Consider the following 22,543-nt stretch of genomic DNA (forward strand, 5'->3'; position numbering starts at 1 on the left):
GCCACTGAATACAATCTGACTGAAGCGCCAGCCCAGGAGACCATCAAGAGTGATTCACCTTGTTAAAGGCCACCTTTACAAAAAGGGCAAACCAAGCTACAAGGCCTGTAAACCTTGAGGATTCTGTAAGCCTGCTGTTTAAAATCTCAAGGTACTATTAAATAGTGTCAGATATTGTTGCCTTTCCTAAACAGTCACTTTGCCTCTAGTCTATGTAAAAAAAATGCTCAGATTGCTGTATCTTTTATCCTCCTTTCCCTCTGAAGGATTAGGCAGGTTCTAAGTTTTCAGATTTCCTTAGCACCAGAAGCTGTCTTTTGGTCATTCCTTACATTTTGCCAAAGACATTTTACCAAACCTTGGCTAGAGAGAGAGGCAAGAAGAGGGAAGAAAGATAAAATCTCCTGAAGTTACCTTAAATGCACTTTTTTATGCCTTCTAAAAATCAGTCTTATTTGGCCACTAACATAAGATACATGAATTCTAGAAGTTGCTATAATTGGATATGAACTTCCTGATCTGCTAAGGTCATGCTGCCAAAAGAAACTTCCTTTTGCCTATGGTACCATCCCTTGGTGAAGAGATTATACTAAAGGCTCCAAAAAAGTGACAACACAGAGGAAACAACGCAACCTGGGGAGCTAATGCTCACTAAGGGGCTGTGTATTTCCAGTTCAGTAGCCTTTTATATTACCTCTGGACAAGATCATGACCTGATGACCATCAGTCAGGTACCCAACTCAGTGATCTGGGGTGTTTTCTAAAACTGAAGAAATAACCATCAATGGAGAATTTTACATTCCTTACCCTGTTCTTTGCAAGGACAAAGAACCCAGGAAAAATATTAAGTTCATTTTTACATCAAGACCCAGCAGTGGAACAGCTGAAATTTAGAGGCTATAATTCAAAAGAATCAGAGGAATTTTTTAATTTTTTTTTAATTCCTCTTCTCTCCTTAGTTTTAAATTGGCCAAAGTAGGCCACAAGATCAGTGGAAGAGGAAGGAAAAAAAGAAAAGTCAGTTACGTATGTTGTGGAGAAGCGAAGATTTTAGGTGTTGTTTAAACAAGAATGTGGAAAGGGATTTTAAGTGACAGAACAAACCAAAGCTATAGAAGGAGGAAGTTAAAAATGCACTTCAGAATTCTTTTCAACCTGACAGGAGGTACAAATTCAGGGTTGGGATACCATGAAATAGCCACATAATCTAAGGCCTAGATAAAAATCCCTTCTCATTACAGAGTTTTATGTGGCTGGTAACCTTCCAGATCACCACTTGTTGCCTGATTGTTTCTACTGCTAAAATATGATTTACTTCAGCACTAAGAATAAAATTTGATTTAGCTCAGCACTAGAAGAGCACACAAACAATTTGATAAAATGTCAGTCTTGTTCAAATTTTTTTGCTGTATAAATTGAGTGCTAATGATCTTGACTCTGCTATCCTTATGTATTTATGCAGCCTTTTTCATGTTTGCTAGATTATTATTGATCGATTATTAGATAAAATGACAGATAAGAGAAGTTCATGTAACTTAAACTCTAGGGGCCTTTTAGGAAAAATTTTCCCAATTATCAACGAGCATTGCTTATTCACTACCACAATTTCAGATCACTCACTGTATTCCCACAATTATCATCAGAAAGATGACATTAAAAATACCGTAGACGGACCACAAACCCTCTCAACAGTTTATAAAAATGGTACCTACATACTTCTGACCCCCAAGTTTTGTTTACAAATGCAGAAATATAATAAATACAGTTTATACAAAATCTCACCTTTCTCACAATATCAGAGTTTTACAAGTTTTCAGTACAACCTTCAGTCATTGCCTAAGAATAATGGTATTTTATACTTTTTACTTCATTCCTCTGGAAATCTGGTGAGAGTTTGACAGTGAAACCCCAAACTATATATAGGTTAGGGTAGTGTAGACCAACTTAACAGTGTAAAATCAGGACACATCTCTCTGCTAGTGAAGCTAAACTGGATTTCCTCCAAGTGAAAAGATTTTTCCAATAGCTACTCACTCAGCAGCAACAGCTAAAGAAAACATTTAAGGCCACAACGCTACAAACATGAAAGGATACGAGAAACAAAGGCAGAATTCTTTAACCGGAAAACCTGTCCTAATCTCTTAAGAGTTTATTCTCCTTCACAATTTTTAATGTTAACAAAATATATACACCAAAGGGAAAATCCTATGAAATGTTAAATAATTCAGGACTGTTCCAATTAATTGCTGATAGGATATATTCCTCTCTCAGATACAAATAGAATTCAAACCAATAAAAAAATCAATCATTATTGCAGAAGTGAGCTAGCAGATGACCTGTGGGGTTTGGTGGATTATAACTGTCCTTTGTATTTATTGAATATCTCCTAACCAAAGATCCCAGGTTAGTTCATTCATCTCAGAAAAGTAGCGCATTTTACCAGGATAGATATTACTAATTTCTCCTTAGTAGATGAAGAAAGCAAAGACTAGGACTTCATTTTTCAAAACCTGTGGCTGCATGTATTTTTATCCCAAATTTCCTTTGGCTGCAGCTGTGATGCCCAAAGGTTCTCCTTTCTTTCAATCCACTGTGCACCAGCAGGGTCACCACTGGCCCTATCACCCTGTAGGCCACAGTTTGTGACTCCTCTGAAAGTTAATTTCAGAGCTCAGCATCCTCATAAAACTCCCAGCGATTTCACATTGGATGCAAGGGAAACCAGAATTTTGGTTTGATTAATTCCAGTGCCTAACTTTAAAGGATTTAAGCTTGAAGATCACATATACAGATCTACACAGATAAAGTTGGTAGGAAATATCAGAGAGGGATGTCTACTTCTTCAAGGCCTACAATTTAGTAGATGCCACTTGCAATACAGTAAGTACAGCATTGAGGAACATGCGCTACCTCCTAGACTATTAGATCACTTCCATATCCTGTACACCTGGGCAAATGGATAAGGTTCTGGTGGACTGCTCACTTGAATTCAGATAACTAAATTCTATTTAAGTGTGATTTTGGAGCATCAAGTTCTTTTTTACGTTGGTCTTAGACTTCCATGTTACAATGAAAAGCCTATGACAGAGCTAGAAATAGCAAAGCTCGTCTCCCAGCTTCCAATCACTTCTGTCAATCACAAGGTTTTCTTTCATCTCTTGGAGTTTATTTTTCCACTCCAGCAGCATCTCTTGAATGCATTAGGTCACACACGTAAAATGAAAAGCAGAGCTAAGCAGACAACACAATTAACTAATTTTCTGTATTTAGATCTTCATATAAAACCATTCAAATTCCTGGCAATAAAATGCCAGTGAAAAGGTCCTCTCTTCAGAACACATAATTCCCATACCCCTTCACACTCCTACACATCCTCGACTGCATGACACATGTTCTCACTTCTTACCGTCATCTCCCATACTTGCAGTAAGATCATCATACACTATAATATGGACTTAGCTGATCTCAGCAGGGAAGAAAGCACATTCCCAGGAAAGAGAAAAGAGTGAAAGCCCCAGGTAAGCAGGAGAGCAAAAAAGAACTGTTTGCAAAGTGTGTATTTTGCATATAAATCTACTTGCCGTAGGAGAGCAAAACAGTAAGAGCGCTTTCACTGTGCAGGCACTTATATCAGCCCACTGGAAGCTTATTTCAAGCTTAATCCTGGAGCACCTTGGGCTGCAGCAGTGGTAGGTGAACTCTCTCCCCTCAGATATCACCCAACAGAGCGCACAGATGCCAAGAAGCCACATCCCTGTGTCGAGCTACTCTGGAGAGATCCTGTGAACGTATGGGGCTTATGAAGCCTAAAAAGCTCTGCCTTATTACATGGCCATATCCAAAGTCCTGTTACCAACAACCAGTTCTTACCCACCCTTTCTGGGGAGTTCAGCCCTTAAATGCGTTTCCACCATGAAACTCTATTACTGGAGGACACAACTGTAGGAATTATAATAAGGCAGTGCAGGCTGTAGACTATACTGGAGGGAGAGGTGAAGCTACTGGATGCTCAGTGAAAAGTCAAATTACTCTCATACTTTTGCTGCAGATACTTCTGGCAAAGTGGATGAACTGGGGGGGGGGGGGGACAAAACCCAAACCAACAAACAAACCACTGTGGAGTTGGGCTTTACCAGATAATCAAAGTATACATCTCTCCTCTCATATGCTAAGCATTAGCGAAAAGGACATGCAAGAATAGTAACACAAACAACATTGCAGCTTAAAATAAAAACAGAATGCACTTCTCATAAATGGGAGCAGCATTAGATCCTGCATCCCCCCCCCCCATGCACTAGGATGCTTCATGCTGCCCATGCTTGCCACCAGAGATGAGGAAAAGGCTGAGGTACTTAATGCTTTCTTTGTCTCACTCTTTAATAGGGAGACCAGTTATCCTCAGGGTACTCCGCCCCCTGAGCTGGAAGGCGAGGATGAAGAGCAGAATATACCCCCTTTAATCTAGGAGGAAGTAGTTAGTGACCTACTACGCCATCTGGACACTCACAAATCTATGGGACCTGATGGGATCCATCCAAGAGTACTGAGGGAACCGGCGGAGGTCTTTGCCAAGCCACTCTCCATCACCTATCAGCGATCCTGGTCAGCAGGACTGGAGGCTTCCCAGTGTGACTCCCATTTACAAGAAGGGTCAGAGGGAGGATCTGGGGAACTACAGGCCTGTCAGCCTGACCTCGGTACCAGGGAAGATTATGGAACGGTTTGTCTTGAGAGCACTCACATGGCAAGTCCAGGACAAGCAGGGGATCAGGCCCAGTCAGCATGGGTTTACGAAAGGCAGGTCCTGCTTGACCAACCTGATCTCCTTCTATGACCAGGTGACCCGCCTAGTGGATGAGGGAAAGGCTGTGGATGTTATCTACCTTGACTTCAGCAAGGCCTTTGACTCTGTCTCTCATGACATACTCCTTGAGAAGCTGGCGTCTCATGGCTTGGACAAGTGTACTCTTCGCTGGGTGAAAAACTGGCCGGATGGACGAGCCCAGAGGGTTGTGGTGAATGGGGTGAAATCCAGTTGGTGGCGGGTCACAAGTGGTGTTCCTCAGGGCTCGGTGTTGGGCCCTGTTCTGTTTAATATCTTTATCGATGATTTGGATGAGGGGATTGAGTGCACCCTCAGCAAGTTTGCAGATGACACCAATTTGGGAGGCAGGGTCGATCTGCTTGAGGGTAGGGAGGCTCTACAAAGAGATCTGGACAGGCTGGATCGATGGGCCGAGGCCAATCGTATGAAGTTCAACAAGGCCGAGTGCCGGGTCCTGCACTTCGGTCACAGCAACCCCATGCAGCTCTACAGGCTTGGGGAGGAGTGGCTGGAAAGCTGCCCGGCAGAGAAAGACCTAGGGGTGCTGGTCGACAGCCGGCTGAATATGAGCCAGCAGTGTGCCCAGGTGGCCAAGAAGGCCAATGGCATCCTGGCCTGTATCAGAAATAGTGTGGCCGGCAGGAGCAGGGAGGTGGTTGTCCCCCTGTACTCGGCACTGGTGAGGCTGCACCTCGAGTACTGTGTTCAGTTTTGGGCCCCTCACTGCAAGAAAGACATTGAGTTGCTGGAGCGTGTCCAGAGAAGGGCAACCAAGTTGGTGAGGGGCCTGGAGCACAAGTATCATGAGGAGCGGCTGAGGGAGCTGGGGCTGTTTAGTTTAGAGAAGAGGACGCTGAGGGGAGACATTATCACTCTCTACAACTACCTGAAGGGGGGTTGTAGTGAGGTGGATGCTGGTCTTTTCTGTCAGGTGGCTGGAGATAGGATGAGAGGAAATGGCCTCAAGTTGCAGCAAGGGAGATTTAGGTTAGATATTAGGAAAAATTTCTTTACTGAGAGGGTTGTCACACATTGGAATAGGCTGCCCAGGGAAGTGGTTGAGTCACCATCCCTGGAGGTATTAAAAAAGGGAGTGGACGGGGTACTCCATAACATGGTTTAGTGGGCATGGATGATGGTTGGACTCAATGATCTTGAAGGTCTTTTCCAACCTAAAGGATTCTATGATTCTATGATCTGACCCTGGCACACTATGCCATACTGTGAATTTCTGGCAAAGTCCACATCACAGTGTGAAGAGATGGATGCAACAAAAATGCACATATCCCAATGTCCTGGTAAACTCTACTAGCCTGGAGTCCATTTCAGAATCAAGAAAAGAAAATGGTATTTTTCTACATTTGGCAGGGGGGTGGGGGGGGTGAGGGTGGGGGGAGGATAATCAGATTTAGGAAACTAGAGGATCTACAATCATCAGTTGCTGTCGGAACTGCATTTACTTCTTTCAGGGTAATAACTGTATATAATTTAGCAGACATGATTCACAAAGTATAACTATAAATTGAATAAAAAAAAAAAAGCTACAACTTTTTTCACTCATGAATACATCCATGTCTGACATTAAGTACGTTAAGGCAATTCCATCTCTACCATTTCTTTGTTGATTCATTTTCAGAAATGGGAAAACAAACCTAAAAGGTTGCAAGCAGAAAGTATCAATACTGTCGACTTTTAAACACAAAGGAAGGTTACATTTATTAGGCTCAGCAGAAACATGCTAATAAAAAAGAACTATATCTACACTGTAGATTCAGAAAACTCATGTTCCTAAGTTTGGAAAACTATGGCATGCCTACATATGCTAATTGTAATGTATGTAACACAGCACAATGTTAATAACCAGCAGTAATTTGAGCTTGCAGCAAACAGGAATTGTAATTGCATAACACTAGAAGCTTTGAAGCATTAATTACTGAAAGCGTTTTGAAGGACTGACATGAAATAATACTTTATATGTTTTCCATTCTCAGCAAAAAACTTCAGATAAAGATTTCCTTTCAATTTTGGTTTCCAGTATACATATCTTGAAGTTTGGAGCAAACCAGTAAAACGAAATAGACTAGAACATTTTCCACAAACTTCAGGTTTGATGGGAAGGATAGAGAGTCTTCAGCCTTCTCTGGTCATCAGCTTGCAAAAAGATGACAAAACAGTCTCTGGGACTGCATAGGCTGTATGTCCAGGGCTGGTCAGTGTTAAGGGTCTTTGAGGTTTGCCTTTGATCACACAGGCACAGCTCTGGGCTCTACAGCAGCTCTTTTTGGGGTAAGATGTACGACACTATTTGTGCCTCTGCACACAACCCTCCCATGTGGCTAGTTACGAAGAATACAATGAATAATTAATTTGCATTCAAAAGGAGAGAAGATAATAGCATAAAGGCACAGGACATTCAATCACTTATTTTATAAAGGCATTTAATACTGCTTCACTGGGAAGATATAATTGCTTGTTGCTTGTATACAGCATGTCATCTTCAAATAATTGTTGATATTAGCAGTGATAAAATGGCTTCAGAGAGGTTAAGTGACTTGGCCAAGACCAAAGAGGAAGGAAGCGTGTGAATTAAGCCAAGAAATCAGTCCGTTTCTTAAGGCTCAGCGCTCCAGTCCAAGCTTACAACCTGGTGCTTACAGCAGTATTCCGTATTTATCCATCATTTCCATTTTATCTCCTTCCTTCCTTTCCTCTAACTCTCACACCCATACAGAGTCAAGACAAATATTTTTAATTTCTCCAGTTCATTAAAAAACAAAACCTAGACCTTGGCCCTTATGGTCCAACTCTTTCACAAAATTAAAAACAGTCCATCAGTTTCACGTTCACTACTCTAAATCTTCTACTATGCAGAAGAGCAGTATGAGGAAAAAAACCCAAACATACCTTTCCCTATATATTTTAGTATTTAGCAGTTTCTAGAAGGTTCCCCTTGGAGACAATTTCCTATTAGAAAAGGGATAGAGCTTACTCTAAACACAATTGTTTTGAAACAAAAAAATATTCAGTAATGATGAGTAATTTTTGACTTCTGGTTGTTTTGCATGTCCGTTTCTTTTTTTTGACCTGTATATCCTATATTTTCCATCTGTTCAAGCCATGATTTCCAGTCCACTGGAGCAAAAGCAATGGTAAAAGCATTTTGCCAGCAGCCCTTGGCCTCACTTTACAAATACAGTTCCAATTCTTGCTGCCACTCAAGGTAGAGCTTCTAAAAATAAGGGAGTGTTTCAAAATAAAAATTAATACAATTTTCTCATGGGGGTGGGGGTGGGGCTGTGCTTTCCTTTATCAGAGAGGAGATCAGAGTGAGAAGACACCAGACAGATGCAGCACACTCTGGCTGTATTGCTGTATTTACAATATAGGAGCAGAAACCATAAAGACCAATATCAGTTGCAGTGCACAACAGCCACCAGCACACCCCTTTTTGTCCCAAGGAGCAGTACTGCCATTGCAATCAGAGGACACGGCATGGAAGTAGTCACTATTCCCAGCACTGCCAGGTTAGAGAAAGGCAAAGGAGGCGGTGACAGATTAACTGACTCACTTGAAGTCTCCCTGGAAGTTTACAGATTATTGGGTACTAATCTGTGTCTGCAAAAAGAAATCTGATGTCTTCATTATATGACAACAGCTGGCAGTGCTAGCCATACTAGCCTCTTATTAGCCAGATGCAACAGACACCCGCAGAATTCATTTACGGTCTTCACAAACTAAGGATCTAACAAGGTTTTCCCTACACCCTCGGGATTCCCTTCTGAACCTTGGACCACCAAAGTTGAAAACAGCCAGGAGTTTGTTAAAGTTAAGTCCCAGTTCTGAAGCAGCCTGTTGAAAATCAGTCTGGTGAAACAAGGCATCTTGAAACACGTTACTTTATAGCCCTTAGAAGTAATCTGATCACATAGTGGGTTTTATTGTGCAATCCTGCGTTCTCCCCATTTAGTTTATATTGCATAACAGGCATAGGTTTTTTTCATTTAGAAATATAAAATCTGGCCATCAGTGAAAATCCATATGGTGTATAGGAAAAAGGGATCATTTGGAAAATACAGAGGGACCTTCTGTGTATCTGAGGCCAGAGGCTGCTCTTCCTCTCCCCTCTCCCCAAACTGCAGGTTTTTTCCTTAGACTCACCATTTCTGTCTGAGTGGACAAGGTCTGTTATGCTTTCCTAGGTATTTTGATCAATCATTTTATTGATTATTTACACAAATGGATCATTTCTACTCCTTTTTGCTCCATCTCAACTGACAGAATGGAGGACTTTTTACATGTCTCTTCATGCCCTCATATTCACATGTTCTAACAGGATGAAGTTTCTTTCATTCTACCCTGACCCAATGTCTGTACCTCTACAAAGCAAGAGAATTTAAAGTTTTAGGATTTAAAACTCGATTGGGTCACAGAAGAGGTCTCTGATGGCTTTTACACAACGCCAACTGGAGAGGTTGTTCTGAAATCAGAACAGGCAGCATACCACAAACACAGTCTTTTGTTTAGTTGACCATGTCAGAAGAGAACCTATATAGTGTAATCATAGAATGGTTTGGGTTGGAATGGACCTTTAAAGATCATTTAGTTATGGATAATGGATATACTAGACTGACATGTAAGATTTCCAATCCTGAAATAGGGCCTTATTTCAGTCAAAGGCTACTTCAATATCTGACCACTTAGAGGGACATTTACTCCTAAAGAGAGGGCCATGAAACAGGCATTAGTATGTTGTCTGACACTGGGATTGTAGGAGATCCCAATATAAAAAAAAAGAATTTAAGCCAAAGCATTTAATCAAGCTCAATTTTTTGTTCTTACCTGATAGTTGCTTTTTCCCTTACAGCAGAAGGTATGTATAAATTAACAACCACCGAAAACTGAATTAGCTATGTACATGTCATAGAGGGATGAATGCAGAACATGGATACTACAATTCTGACCAAGAAAACAACCAAACAGAAGCTTAGACATGCTGTAGCTAGATCAAAGACAGACAGGCAATGGTGCTCTAGAAGCACAGTAGAACAGATATTATAACTACTCTGATATTGCAGCAGATTATAGTCTGAAAGCCTGCTACTGTTAGAAAAGCAGGTCAAGAGAAATCAAAACTCATGAAAGTGACATGAGTTAACAGCAAGCTGTTACAGAAGCTTGTATTTAAAAGGTAACAGCAAACTGATGTTTTTGAAGAAGAAAATGCCACATTTTTCATTTTGAACCGACATTTGCTATCTATTTTTAGCTTTTTTTCCCTGTTTTATGATACCTTAGATCTCAAAATAAAAAGCTAAAATTCAAACACACAGTTTCCTTTTTGTTCCAGAAAATTAATTTTAGAAGCATTCATTTAGAAATTCAGGTGTTCAGTTTTCATCCTAATTTAAACAAAGTAAGATTTTGAAAATTTTATAAACCTACATAATTATCATGGTTATAACTAGCTCTACTTTTAACTGATCACAGCTCACAAATATAGAAGTCGTCAGATTTCTTAGACCCTGCATTTACAGAGTAAAAACAATGAACAGTTTTTACCTTAATTTGCTCTTAGATAGAAAAGTTTTTTAATGTTTATATTTAAACCAATTTTCATATGTAGTAGAATTTTCCATACATGTCCAAAATAATATCCCTTTAAAGTCATTAGTATAGAGAAAAATAGAAAGGCATCCCTGAATGCTCTACTATGAGGAACTCAGATTGTCCATCTTGAAATTAGTCACTCAGGAAACAACTCAGAAAATTAAAACCTGATATGGTAAGGGAAGTAGATATCCTACTGGTGTTTGTATTCTACCAGATGAAGAGGAAATAACTGTCCTTGATTCAGCAGCTAAGTGCTGTGGTTATTCAGTTTATATATCACACAATTGCAAAGAAGTATGACCTGATTTTGTGGCAAACCACTTCCCCCAGAAATCCCACACAAATCTCCCTGGGGGAGGTGGGGAAATAATGAGAATGACCAGTTTGAGCCCTTACTACTTAGGTCAATGGAGTTAAACCTGACTTACTCCAGTATGAGGTATACATCCAAGTTCAACAATGCTGCATTTACAGCTTTATGCCATTTTAATAATTGAACCCTGAACCATATCCAGGTGACTTTAGCCAGAGATTTTCAGAGTTTGAGATGTATAGGTACCAGAGAAAGGAGAATGTATTTTGTATCAAGTCAGAGTGAAGGCACCAAGCATCTCTAGTGCTCAGCACAGCTGTTGGCTCTGGTGCATCTGTGACATTTGGAAGAGCGGGGGAGTTCATTGCTCCCTCTTATGATGCACCTCCTTTTTGGAAGGTATGTTTTGTGAGCTTCGGCACCAATGGTCATTTCTGGGACAAACACCCAAGACAAGTCAGTCAACGTCCAAATCCAGAACATGACACTTACCTCCAGTTCTAAAAGAGCTGACACGAGTAATTGGTAAGGGATAAAAGAATGAAATTAGCTCTACACACACCAATCTTCCATGTGTCAGCTGCACAACCCTAGTTTATAGTGCTGGAACACAGACTGGCAAACTTGAAAAGACAACTGGACAGTCTCACTTGCATGCAATGCACATCTGCTCTCAGTTTGTCACAGTACAGCCTGATAGTCTTTGTTGTTCTTTCTTGTATTATATTGGAGGTTATAGTGAGCTTCCCACTGTAATACCCCAGTGCTTGGAAAGCAGCAAAATAAACCAATGCGGCATTTGATGTTACGTTCAAAAAACAACCACTACCATCCTCAGGTATTTTTCATCTTCAGAAATGGTTTTGGTATATCCATAATACTTAGGAACCTCAAACATCCTATAAAACAGAACCAGGCTTACAACAAGTTGGGGAGAGATATTTAAGCATATAAATCCTACTTAGATGCCTAATTCTTGCTCACTTCCTATAAATACCTTTGCGGATTTGAGCTTTACTAATCTTAACACGAGTTCAATAAGAGATTAGGAGGACTGCAAACTCCAGCTCAGGAGACTTTAAATGTTATCTCCTATTAGCACATAGATAGGTCCCAGCTCTACTATTTCAAGTTTTATAAGAAGTACTCAAAGGACAACCTCAAGAAAAGGCCTTTCTCACTCAAAGAGATCACATCTCAGACAATTCATACAATATTAGACTGAACAACAGGAGAAACATCACATCAATCAACTGTGATACAATTTCTGTAGAGCAGCAATTTATACATGAGAAACTGACTTCCCATACCAAGAGTAGAGGAACAAAAAATAAGGTACCAAAGAAACACAAAACAGCCTTACCTCAGCGTGAACTGATCTTCTGTTGAATTTTTAGCAACAGATACAAGGAAAGTCAAAATGTCACCTTGTTTAACAGTCTTTGGTGCATACTGGATGGCAATATTATTATCCAATCTCATTTCATTTAAAGAAGGGCCAGCATGTGTCTGGTAAAGGAAAACACTTCCAATCCTCTGCAAGGGAGGTCCTGACTCATCAATGTCATTGCGCCCTGGTCGGATCCCATTACTTTTCCTTACATCCTCCTTGGTGCATTCCCCTTTCTCGTCTCCTGGTTGTATGGCATAGTAAAGCTCCACAGGGCTCCCTTCAGACTGATCCATTGGTTTCTTACGGCCAGCAACAACCGTGGGGGGGTTAAACCAGCTTGGCAGGAGCTCCAGCTCTGCCACACACAACCCCAGATCCCCTTTCAGCCTGCAGCTGCCTCTGACTTCCCGAGTCTCTCGAAAGGCAAACACCCGCAGGCAGGGCAGCCGTTCCGTGGTGCTGTAGTCATCCCAGTCCCTGCCCACAATGTAGAACAGGACCTGGACTTTGGGCTTGCTCGGGTAAATTTTGTCGCTCATTATGAAGGCCTTAAGTTTCCAATTAAAGGAGAACTTGTTAGTAGATGCAAATGGATTTGAAGACAACATTAAGTCCTGGGGCACTACTTGTTCAATGGAAAAAGGTCCATAGCTGGCATTTAACACAGGTGGCCTCTTGGATTTGTAGATCAGAAAGGATTCCACTCGGGACTGCAAGCTAGAATTCCTCATAATATCCTGGTTGGCTTCCTTAAGAAAGAAGGAAACATCTGCATTGTGGATACGATAGGTCACAGGCAAGTAAGTTGGCAGTAAAGAAAATCTCTGTATACTCTCCAGGATCCCTCGACTCTCAGTCACTGTTGAAAGGAAAGGAGAGTTTAAAGATCAGATCTTCAAGTCATACTGTGATATAACCTTGCTGACTTTACTGAGGGGACTGACAGTGCTGTAGCTGGTATTAGTGGCAATAGCAAGCATCATCAATCTATGCAGAAGTAGCTTAAGTAGCTGATGATTTATCTAGTTAGCTTGGAAAACAATAGGTTATGATATGTTCTACATGGCAGCTAGATTAAAAGAAGTAGCTTGTGTAGGTTTACCCATGCCAAAGGTCACACCTTCACTTGCAATATACATTTATTATTGGAGAGCAAAATTACCCAGTTAGCATCTGCAACATAAGATCGCTGCACAGGCACATTTAAAAAGGAATTTGATCACTAAAACAAGCTGCACTTGTACAGGAAACCAATGCAATGATTTTTACATCAAATGCTGCACATGGACCACTTAGAGTTCACGTTGACTTTCTTTTCAGCACTCTCAAGCAATACGTGGACTTTAAGTGGTTTCCTGCACAAGGCTGCATTTCACTTTAGGAATAGTTAGCACAATAACCATTTACACAAAAGCTCCCTTACAGCACTCTGGTACTAGAGGATTTCAAAAAGACCTTTATTTGCATCCAATTTATTGTTCCTTCTATTTCCCTTCATCTATGAAAAGAGGTTTTTCTTCTGTAAATAACTATCAGGATTCACGCCACTGTTGTTGCTTAACCCTACACTGTTCCTTAATACAGCTGCATTATCTGTACACTGTACATCACTGCACATTGAAAGAACATTTTCAATGACACTGAGCCTCTCTTACTGCAAGATATCTGTTTTAACTGTGCCATTGAGCAATTACCTGAGGCAGGCTATCATATTAAAGAATAAGTTCTCCATCTTTCTAGGAACTGTCAGTCCCAAAGAGCAAAGACATACACTGTTATAAAACACAGATGCAAATACAACATGTCGTTTCCTCTTTGAACATCTGACCTTCATGCTTATGTCTTCACATCCTAATTGTGAAATAAATTGTGTTTTTTTCCATAGCAAATTCAAATCCTTACCCTTAGTCAAAAAACTGACAAAGGGTTACCACAGATGGCATTCAAAGACAACCCAGTTTCCCAAGCTCTAGTCCACAAATGCTTTATTATACCTTATTTTTTGTTTGGCATCTGACCTAAATGTTTATTTGCTTGTCAAGTACTGTGGTGGCCTAAACTGATGTCAGTTACTGCTAGTCACCATTTATATACTGCAATTCATTGCAAATCCTAGAAAAGGCTTGTTATCTTCAAATCCTATGGGAAAGCATTGTTAGCTCCTAAAAACCTCTGATTTCAGACTGTAAGAGTTCACCAAAACCAATATGGAAAATGTCTCTCAGAGCAACAATCATCTTATCCACCTATGGACTGTATAATTTGCAGGAGCAGAAGCCAGTCTGATGCTACCTATAGCCAGCATGTCAATCAAGGCACCTCCATAGCAAAGCAGTTAAGGCAGAAGATCTCGCTGTGCCATAGACTTTGTCCAATCTCAGACAAGTTGCTTTTCCTGTGCTGCTGTTCCTTGTCCAACAAATAAGGGTATTACTATTTATTTCCCCTCACCCTTTGTCTGTGTGGTCTGCAAATGCAACAGACTTATTTTACTATTCATATGAGAACATCACCTACAATAACAAGGTTGTGATCTCAGTTAAGGTCTCCAGGCACTAACGTCATGCAAAATAATAAACTGGAAAACTGGAGCAAAGAAATTTCTATATGGAAAAGCAAAACCAGCTGTCCATTAAAAAAAAAAAAACCAAAGCCACACACAAAAAAACCCCCCTTATCACCAAAAAAAAACCCCAAAATACAAACAAACCATAGATAAGGGTTGGCATCATTCATCTGTAAGAGAGAAGGAACAAATCTCAGAATTGAAGAGGCCAGGAAGAAAGGACTGCAGAGTAGAGTTTAATAGTTTTGAAAATCTTTCTCTTCAGCTTGAAAACCTGAAATTCCTCTCTCAATAAACAACTAAAATAAAACCTTACTTTCAAAAGTTTAATTAATGTCAACTCTTAAACCCCACCTGGAATTAGAACTAAATTCCATCTAAAGAATTGGGAAAATGGCCTCAGCACACACTATCATATGAGACTGTAAATCGCAACAGCAATAAAAGGCTGAAGTCCCGTGATCCCTAGAGGTGGAAAATTCAGTTTCGATCTTGTTTGAATTTAAAGAAAGTCACACCCAAGGCTTTTCTGCTTGTTTTTAATCAAGAGTAAACTGCAGAGATCCTTTGCATGCAAATCCACCCTTTATTTTAGCCTTTGTCTTTTCAGCATTCAGTTCCCACTCTCTCTCCAGATATTCACTGAGAGTAGATGAAGTTTTTAAAGACCTTTTTCTAGATAATCCCCCAACAAAGATTTCTAACAACTCTAAATGGCTTTGCTAGTACTTAGGAGTTGCAGGGATGCATCTCTCCTATCCAGCCCTAAGGCGAAATCTGTTCTGCTGTTGTACTCCTCAGATCACCAAGCCCATAACAGCATTTCTCCATCTAATGTCCCATTTATAAATTCCCCACTCATTTTGTACTCCTCCCAACAGCTTGGCAAAGCACCATTAAACACAGTGAGGCATCAAGGAGGCAACTTAGAGAGAGAGGCAAAAAACTCAGGGTATTCAATTTTTTATTTCCCTTATTTTGATTACACTCCCTCCCTTGCATTCCACAGGGAGAAGTACATTATTTTTATATTAAAACTAACAGTGTTTCGCCTCATAATTTTTAATCATTTATTTTAGTGCTTAATTATCTAAGGGATTAAACATATTCCCTCTGTATTCCCCATCTCCACAGGACAATGTTCCTCAGAGTTTGTAAATCAATGACTCTTCAGAATAGGAGAGCAACACAAATTAAAAAAAACAGAAGGTGAACTGCCTATTAAAAAAAGGAAACAATCTCACCAGATAGAGCAGGGTCCATTGGTTTTTAAATTTTTGGGCAATGGCAAACTGGCCTGCTCACTGTTGCACTTCCCCTACCATCAAGCTGTGGACGTGCACCAAATATGAATTGGCTTATGCTGGAAGCTGACAGCAGCTTTCCAAACAGCCAAAGGCCAAAAATTCAAACAATTTTACACTTTTATCTGGGGAGAGTTATAATCAGCACAAACAGAAAAAAAATCTCAAAACCTACACTGAGCTCTGCAGTACCATCTGGATTTTGACCGTGAAAGTTTATTAGGGATTCTGAAGGATAGGAAATTAAAAACAAAAACAACTATCAGCATCCTTAATTGCAACCATGACTATTTTTGTAAAAATTATGCGTGTTTTTACAAAGGCACAATTGCAGAAGATTACAGATTTGTGTGTTATTGGGTGAGACCCAGCGTAAAAGTGGAGTTTTAAAGATTTAAGTCATATCATTTACCCTAAATATGGCATCAGACCTCTACCATCATAATCAAAATTCCACAGGAATCACCCACCTGAGTAAATAAGACAAGAATCACACAGTGAATCTCTCAGTTTAAATATGTCAAACAAAATAAAGGATGGGTAACTGAAGTGCTGTTAAGGAAACAACATCAAGACAAAAAATAGTTAAATTTAGGAACTGCAGTTTATCTTTACTGTGCCACTATATCTGAAGGCTTGTCTACATGGGGAACTTGGCAGCAGAATAACCAAGAGCAAGAGTGCAGTACATTAACTAGCCTTACTTGTTCTCTGTGTGGATGTATGGCACAGGGGATGTCATACTTTGCGTCAATAGAAAAAGCAATAGTACCAGATTACAACAAACTTCTAGGAGTTTAATCTATCCATGTAGGGATAGATTCCTATGATCCACAGAGATCCAGGCAACTTTCAATTTATTAGTTGTGGCAAGCTGTAAGATCAGTTTCTCTTAAGCTGAGTCATTGCAGAGGAAAAAAGAGATTCTTCCAGAGGACCACAGCAAGCAATGACTCACAGCACTACTGAATCTTGAGGGGCTGACTCTCAACTGGAGTAAACCGCTTCACTGCAAGGTCTGGTGAAGACAATCTGCTGCAACTGCAGAGTGGTGGTACAGCATTCTGGATTAAGGAGATGATCCCCAACAGTTTGAAGCAAACCAATAAAATCTAAATTTGATGCTGTGCTTATGCCAGGAGCTATTATTTCTCAATCCCTTACAACTATGTCTGTATTTGACCTCTCATGCTGTGAATGGTTTGCTGAGGATTTCAATCAGTGGCCACCTGGGAAGAGATGCTGTAGTAGGGTGGTTTTCTTTCCTCTCTCTTTCGTAAATCTTCCCCTGACTGACACTGTTTAAAAAAAGCCTGTCATTGATGGAAGAAGCAAATTCTTTGCAGGTCAGCGAATTTGAAAAAAATCCCAGAAAAAGGCAGCATATTCAGCCTCCTCCCGCACAGCCAAAGCTTATGCATGTGATATATCCCTGAACATGACATTGTAAACATGCTGCATTTACCTTCCAAAAGGTCATACTGCTTTCTTCATTAGGCTACTAATTTTGTACTGCAGTCTGGCTAAAAATCTTAAATCTTTATTTCTTTAATATCATGTAACAGCAGCTCTCAGTCAATGACAAAAACACTACTCATAGCTCAGTTTTACTGTAAAGTTATTGACCATGGCTTCAGAAAATTGAAGAAATCTGCCAGACCACTAACTTCATTCTGTATTGCCAGATCCTTAGGACTTCATTGCCCTAACAGTTACTTTATTTTTAAAACTATTCAATCTATTATCATCCAGCATTCATGAGAAATAAACCACTCTTCCAATCAACTAGATAATGCTAATATTTAAATTAAAAAAAAAAAAATCACCTTTTTCTTGTAGATTGAAGGGAACAACTTCTTAGGACAATTGCCTTACCACCTGCAAGTGCAAACTGGTAATGCAATAGATGAAGTTTGTTGCTGTATCTTGAGGATTGAGATAAGTGGTTCTTTTCAGTTTGGCCAGAAAATTTATGGTTTTAGTTAGTTTCAGCTGTTCTCCTTGAATCTTCTGAACATTTTTGCTCTCCTAGGTTTGTTATGCATTGGAATGTTTTTTAGCCAAAAATCTCTTAAAAAAAAAAAAATCTGCTAGTGTGATCTATTTCTAGATATGGAAACTAATGTCACAAGGATGTCTGCTCCAAATAAACTTCATGCTCACTTTTGGAAAATTAAGACATTTCAGTCTTAACTTAATTAAGTGGCTGAATCTACTAATGCTCAAAAGTGAGGCAAGGTTAAAGCTAAGCTATAAACATTGTGAATACCATCCCAAGGTGTATCTCAGTCAGTTCTTAACAGAGGGATGATCTACTCTGCCAGTATATGCCACTTTCTATGGACAGAGTCAATTAAGACTGTCACATGAATATCTGAGTAGGATCATTTCCATCTTATAGGATTTGTTGGTTGCTTGTCATATTCCTTCCCCAGGTTCAAGCATCCTTCTGTGCAGCCCTTACACATGAATAGACAAAACTGGAGCTTTCCGAGGATGACTTAACTGTGTTCCCTCTTTTGCCAGTCTTGTGGCAGCTTCAATTTGCTTAAAACAATTAGCACCGCATTTTCAAGCTTTTGATTAAGTGCTATGCTTTATTGAGAACAGCTTTATGACACAGTGACAAACTGATGGGAGGTTTTGACCTCAGACAGAAAGAAAGGCAATACAAGCTTTGCGGCAGTTGCTCATTTTGCTTGTTTAAAAGCAATAAAGTTGTTCATTGATTACGCTTTGCAGTGGTGCTCAACAGAAGTCCAGAGAGAGGGAGCACTGTAGATACAGAACAGCAGAGCGCAATAGGTTGTAAAGAACATCAATAGCTCAGATGCATTGGAGGGCAACAAATGAAACCCATAGGAAGAAACACACTGCACCACAGGATCAAAAACCTGCAAACCCACCCAGGACCTTACCGCAGATGGCTTTCTTTGAAACAATTTTCACATAGCCACACAGCTAATCTGTGCAGTAACACACAGACAGTAAAGTATTTTAATAAACACATGACTCTATCCCACAGATATCCACATTGAAAATTGTATGCTGTAGTCATTCCCTGACAAGAAATTAAACCAAAAGCTGCAAGATTAATTTTCTGTTAGGTTATATTATGTTATATGTGTTCAAAAGTGAACCGCTTGGTATCCAGTTGGACATGCTAGCTTTCTTCCCTAGTTAGCATCTCATTTTAGCATTGATTCTGGGAATTTAATTATATTATTAAATCTTTATTACTTCTGCGACCAGAAGCCTTAACTGAAATCAGACTTCATCACAAGGAACAGTATTTGCCTGAAAAAATCTACAGTTCAAGTTAATAGGCAAGGTTTTAAGAACTGGAAATTGACGCCAAAATAGTGATGGGATTTACCAAAAGCCATAAAGCCAGCATACATTCAGGGCTAGAAACCAGTCATAAATCACTAATTCCTCTCCGTAGCCAGTATTCAACATGAACATTTCAAAAAGATTTTCAACAGCTGCTTCCTGATAAAACCTGGAAATGTAAGGGGGGGTTGAGGACTAAGTCAGCCAGATTTTCCTGTAGTCTTCCACTACTTTATCATATCAGCCAAAAAAAGAAAACTCTTGTTCAACAGCTCTGCCACGAACAGATAACAGAGGAAGCTGAGCCATTGCATCTCTAGCACAGAGGTACAGCATGACAGTGAGCTCCTGCCTACACTTCACAGGAACAGTGCAACAGGTAAGTTTTCCTATCCTGGATGTGAACTATTTCTTACAACAAAGTATTTCCTTATGACGTTATTGCACGTAAAAACGTTCGGTGATCGCATTGTTCTCTACGCAGCTGTATAACACATAAGGCTGAAATAACAATTGATGCATTACTATCACTAGCCACACTGGAGCACGGATTTGCCATCATTCTTCGCCTACTTCCTTGGAAGAGGAGTATCAGAGTCCCATCTTCCATACCAGTACAGAAATAAAAGAATCCAGCCTATCTGGCAGCAGGAACCCTAATCTTTCCTTCTAGTGTTGTCACACCATTAGAGAACAGTTTCCAAAAAAATTCTCACGCTTTCGGTACCACCACCATCGTTCTAAAGGGCAAGTATCAACTGAACAGCTATGAGGCTAAATCAATGTGTCACAAATAGGAAAACAAAAATAGAACCCTGGAACCCAAGAGTCATGCATTTATCTGTAGCAAATGAAAGAGAAAAAAGGCTTCAAAGCCAAAAGTCACCAATTTCTTTTTAAGCCCTTTCCTTATTAGCATTTCAGACTGCTCTGCCTTCTTCAGTTTATAACATTCCCTGTAACCGTTTCATCCTTGGGAAATTATCATCCTTCTCTGACAACAATGCTGTTCCCAACCTGCCAACATCCCCCCTTTTCCCCAAGTTATTACAACTCTTGTTCCAGTTCTTCATGTCTGTGCAGAGCTTGTTACAAAGCAAGGGAAAGATTACTGGAACATCAACGCCACAGACTATGTAGAAGAGTTTCTTTGTAAAAAGGTGACTCCTCATTTCTTGTAAGAGAATTTTAAAGAAGTTGGAGTATTGTTAGAGAGTGCAGCACATATTAAGTGACAGTCACAAAGTAGATGCTGAATAAAGCAAATTAAACTATGCACAGATGCAGACAAATCATTTATACCATCATTTCTAAGAGGAATACATACTTGCAAACCATTCTTTTTATGAAACTATCAAGCATTGCTACCGCAGTCAGAAACAGAAAGAATTTTTAATTGCCGAGTCCTGCAAGGAAGAAAGTACTCTGACACAATGTGCTTAAACTTCATGAGAATATTCCTGTGAAAGACAAGTCGGTTAATGCTTTGCTGAAACAGAAGCTGGACTCCTTTTCAAGAGGCAATGTTACAGCCTGCCCATCAAAGCATGTCTTGACCACTTTTGTTTCTGTGTTATCAATCCTGCTAGATTGCTCCTCTTGAGCAACCTTGTAGTCCATCTTGCAATTTCTCTATTAACTCCACAAAGAAGATTCCATGACCTGAGTGGGAAAGGAAGAAAACCTCCTAATGAAATACAATATGAAATTCACCCCAGAAGGGTCTCCAAATTCAATACTGAATCAGAAAACAAGAAATAAACCTGCAGAGCGATCCTCAATTAAGAAATCTACTCCATCTTTAGTGATGTACCATTTGGCCCACATCAAAGAACTGTCACTCAAAGGCTTCAAGGACTCTGGCTCAAGCTTCTGATTTTATCTAAAGGGGGGCAAGTGAATCTGGATGATAGACTTTGTAACTACTATCACTGTATCCCAGAGCAAGTACACACTGTCAAGTGTGTGACTGGACCGTTCAACTGCTGTGACCATGACAGTGTTATTTATGCTCGAGGCGGTCCAGAGGAGGGCCATGAAGACAATCAGAGGGCTGGAGCACCTCCTCTATGAGGACAGGCTGAGAGAGTCAACATTGTTTATCCTGCAGAAGAGAAGGTTCTGAGGAAACTTTATAGCAGCCTTCCAGTACCTAAAGGGGACCTACAGGAAATATGGGGAGGGACCCTTTAACAGGGAGTGTAGCGGTAGGACAAGGGGTGATGGTTTTAAACTGAAAGAGGGTAGATTTAGATTAGCTGTAAGGAAGAAGTTCTTCACTGTGAGGGTGGTGAGGCACTGGAGCAGGTTGCCCAGAGAAGTTGTGGATGCCCCATCCCTGGCAGTGTTCAAGGCCAGGTTGGATGGGGCTTTGAGCAACCTGGTCTGGTGGAAGGTGTCCCTGCCCAGGGCAGGGGGGTTGGAACTAGATGATCTTTAAGGTCCCTTCCAACCCAAACTATTCTGTGATTCTATGTTGTCAATGGGATGTCACTAGACCACAGTGACTTATGTGGTCTCTCCACACAATCTCTTTCACACAGCAACTCCAAGTTTGATTTTACAGAAAAATTTAGAAGTCAAAAACATTCAGAAAATGGTCTTCTAGAAAGAAAGCTCTTGCTCCACCAAAGCAACTGTCACCACAGAAACAATCCTCAGTCTTAACATGAGCCACTATATGATGCTTCAAAGGCAGGGCAATAAAATAAAACCAAAATGAATCTACCAGTGTCACAAGCCTGCCTGTCAGGAACTCCTTGTGGACTGCCATAAATGATAAGTCTGAAAGATGAATCATGACATCAAAGGATTTTCATGCCTCCATGTCTGGAGCAAGAGCCGGCATCTGATCTTGGCATGCATAACCTTATATGCATGACTCCAAGGATCATTAAAGCTCATATACTCATCCAGCACTTTTCATACTTTAACTCTGTTATTTGACTTGATGGGTTTGTAAGTACTCATCCTTGATACACATCCACAGATGCAGATTGTACCCCCAGTTGCTGTATCAATCCAGGAATTCCAGTTGCCTTAATGGGCCTGATTATCAGTCAGATAAGGTCTTTCTGACAACAGCACTATAGTCTGATGACACAATATTTTCTTTGAATATCCCATTTTACTGAAGTTTGAAGAAACTTTTGTAAATTAATCATTGATGTCAGGACAGACTAAACCTCATCATTCATTA

The 22,543-nt window shown here is 40.2% G+C and overlaps 1 protein-coding gene across 1 annotated transcript in view; it reads right to left on the reverse strand.

The window, feature by feature from the left end:
- Positions 1-22,543, reverse strand: part of TMEM132D (transmembrane protein 132D) — a 271,023-nt gene that overhangs the window by 193,378 nt on the left and 55,102 nt on the right. The window contains exon 2 of the mRNA XM_069794893.1: positions 12,112-13,000. Within this exon, the coding sequence (XP_069650994.1) occupies positions 12,112-13,000 (889 nt within the window). The remainder of the gene's footprint in view (positions 1-12,111; positions 13,001-22,543) is intronic.

This window comes from Haliaeetus albicilla, chromosome 10 (assembly GCF_947461875.1).
Source record: "Haliaeetus albicilla chromosome 10, bHalAlb1.1, whole genome shotgun sequence".
Classification (NCBI taxonomy): Eukaryota; Metazoa; Chordata; class Aves; order Accipitriformes; family Accipitridae; genus Haliaeetus; species Haliaeetus albicilla.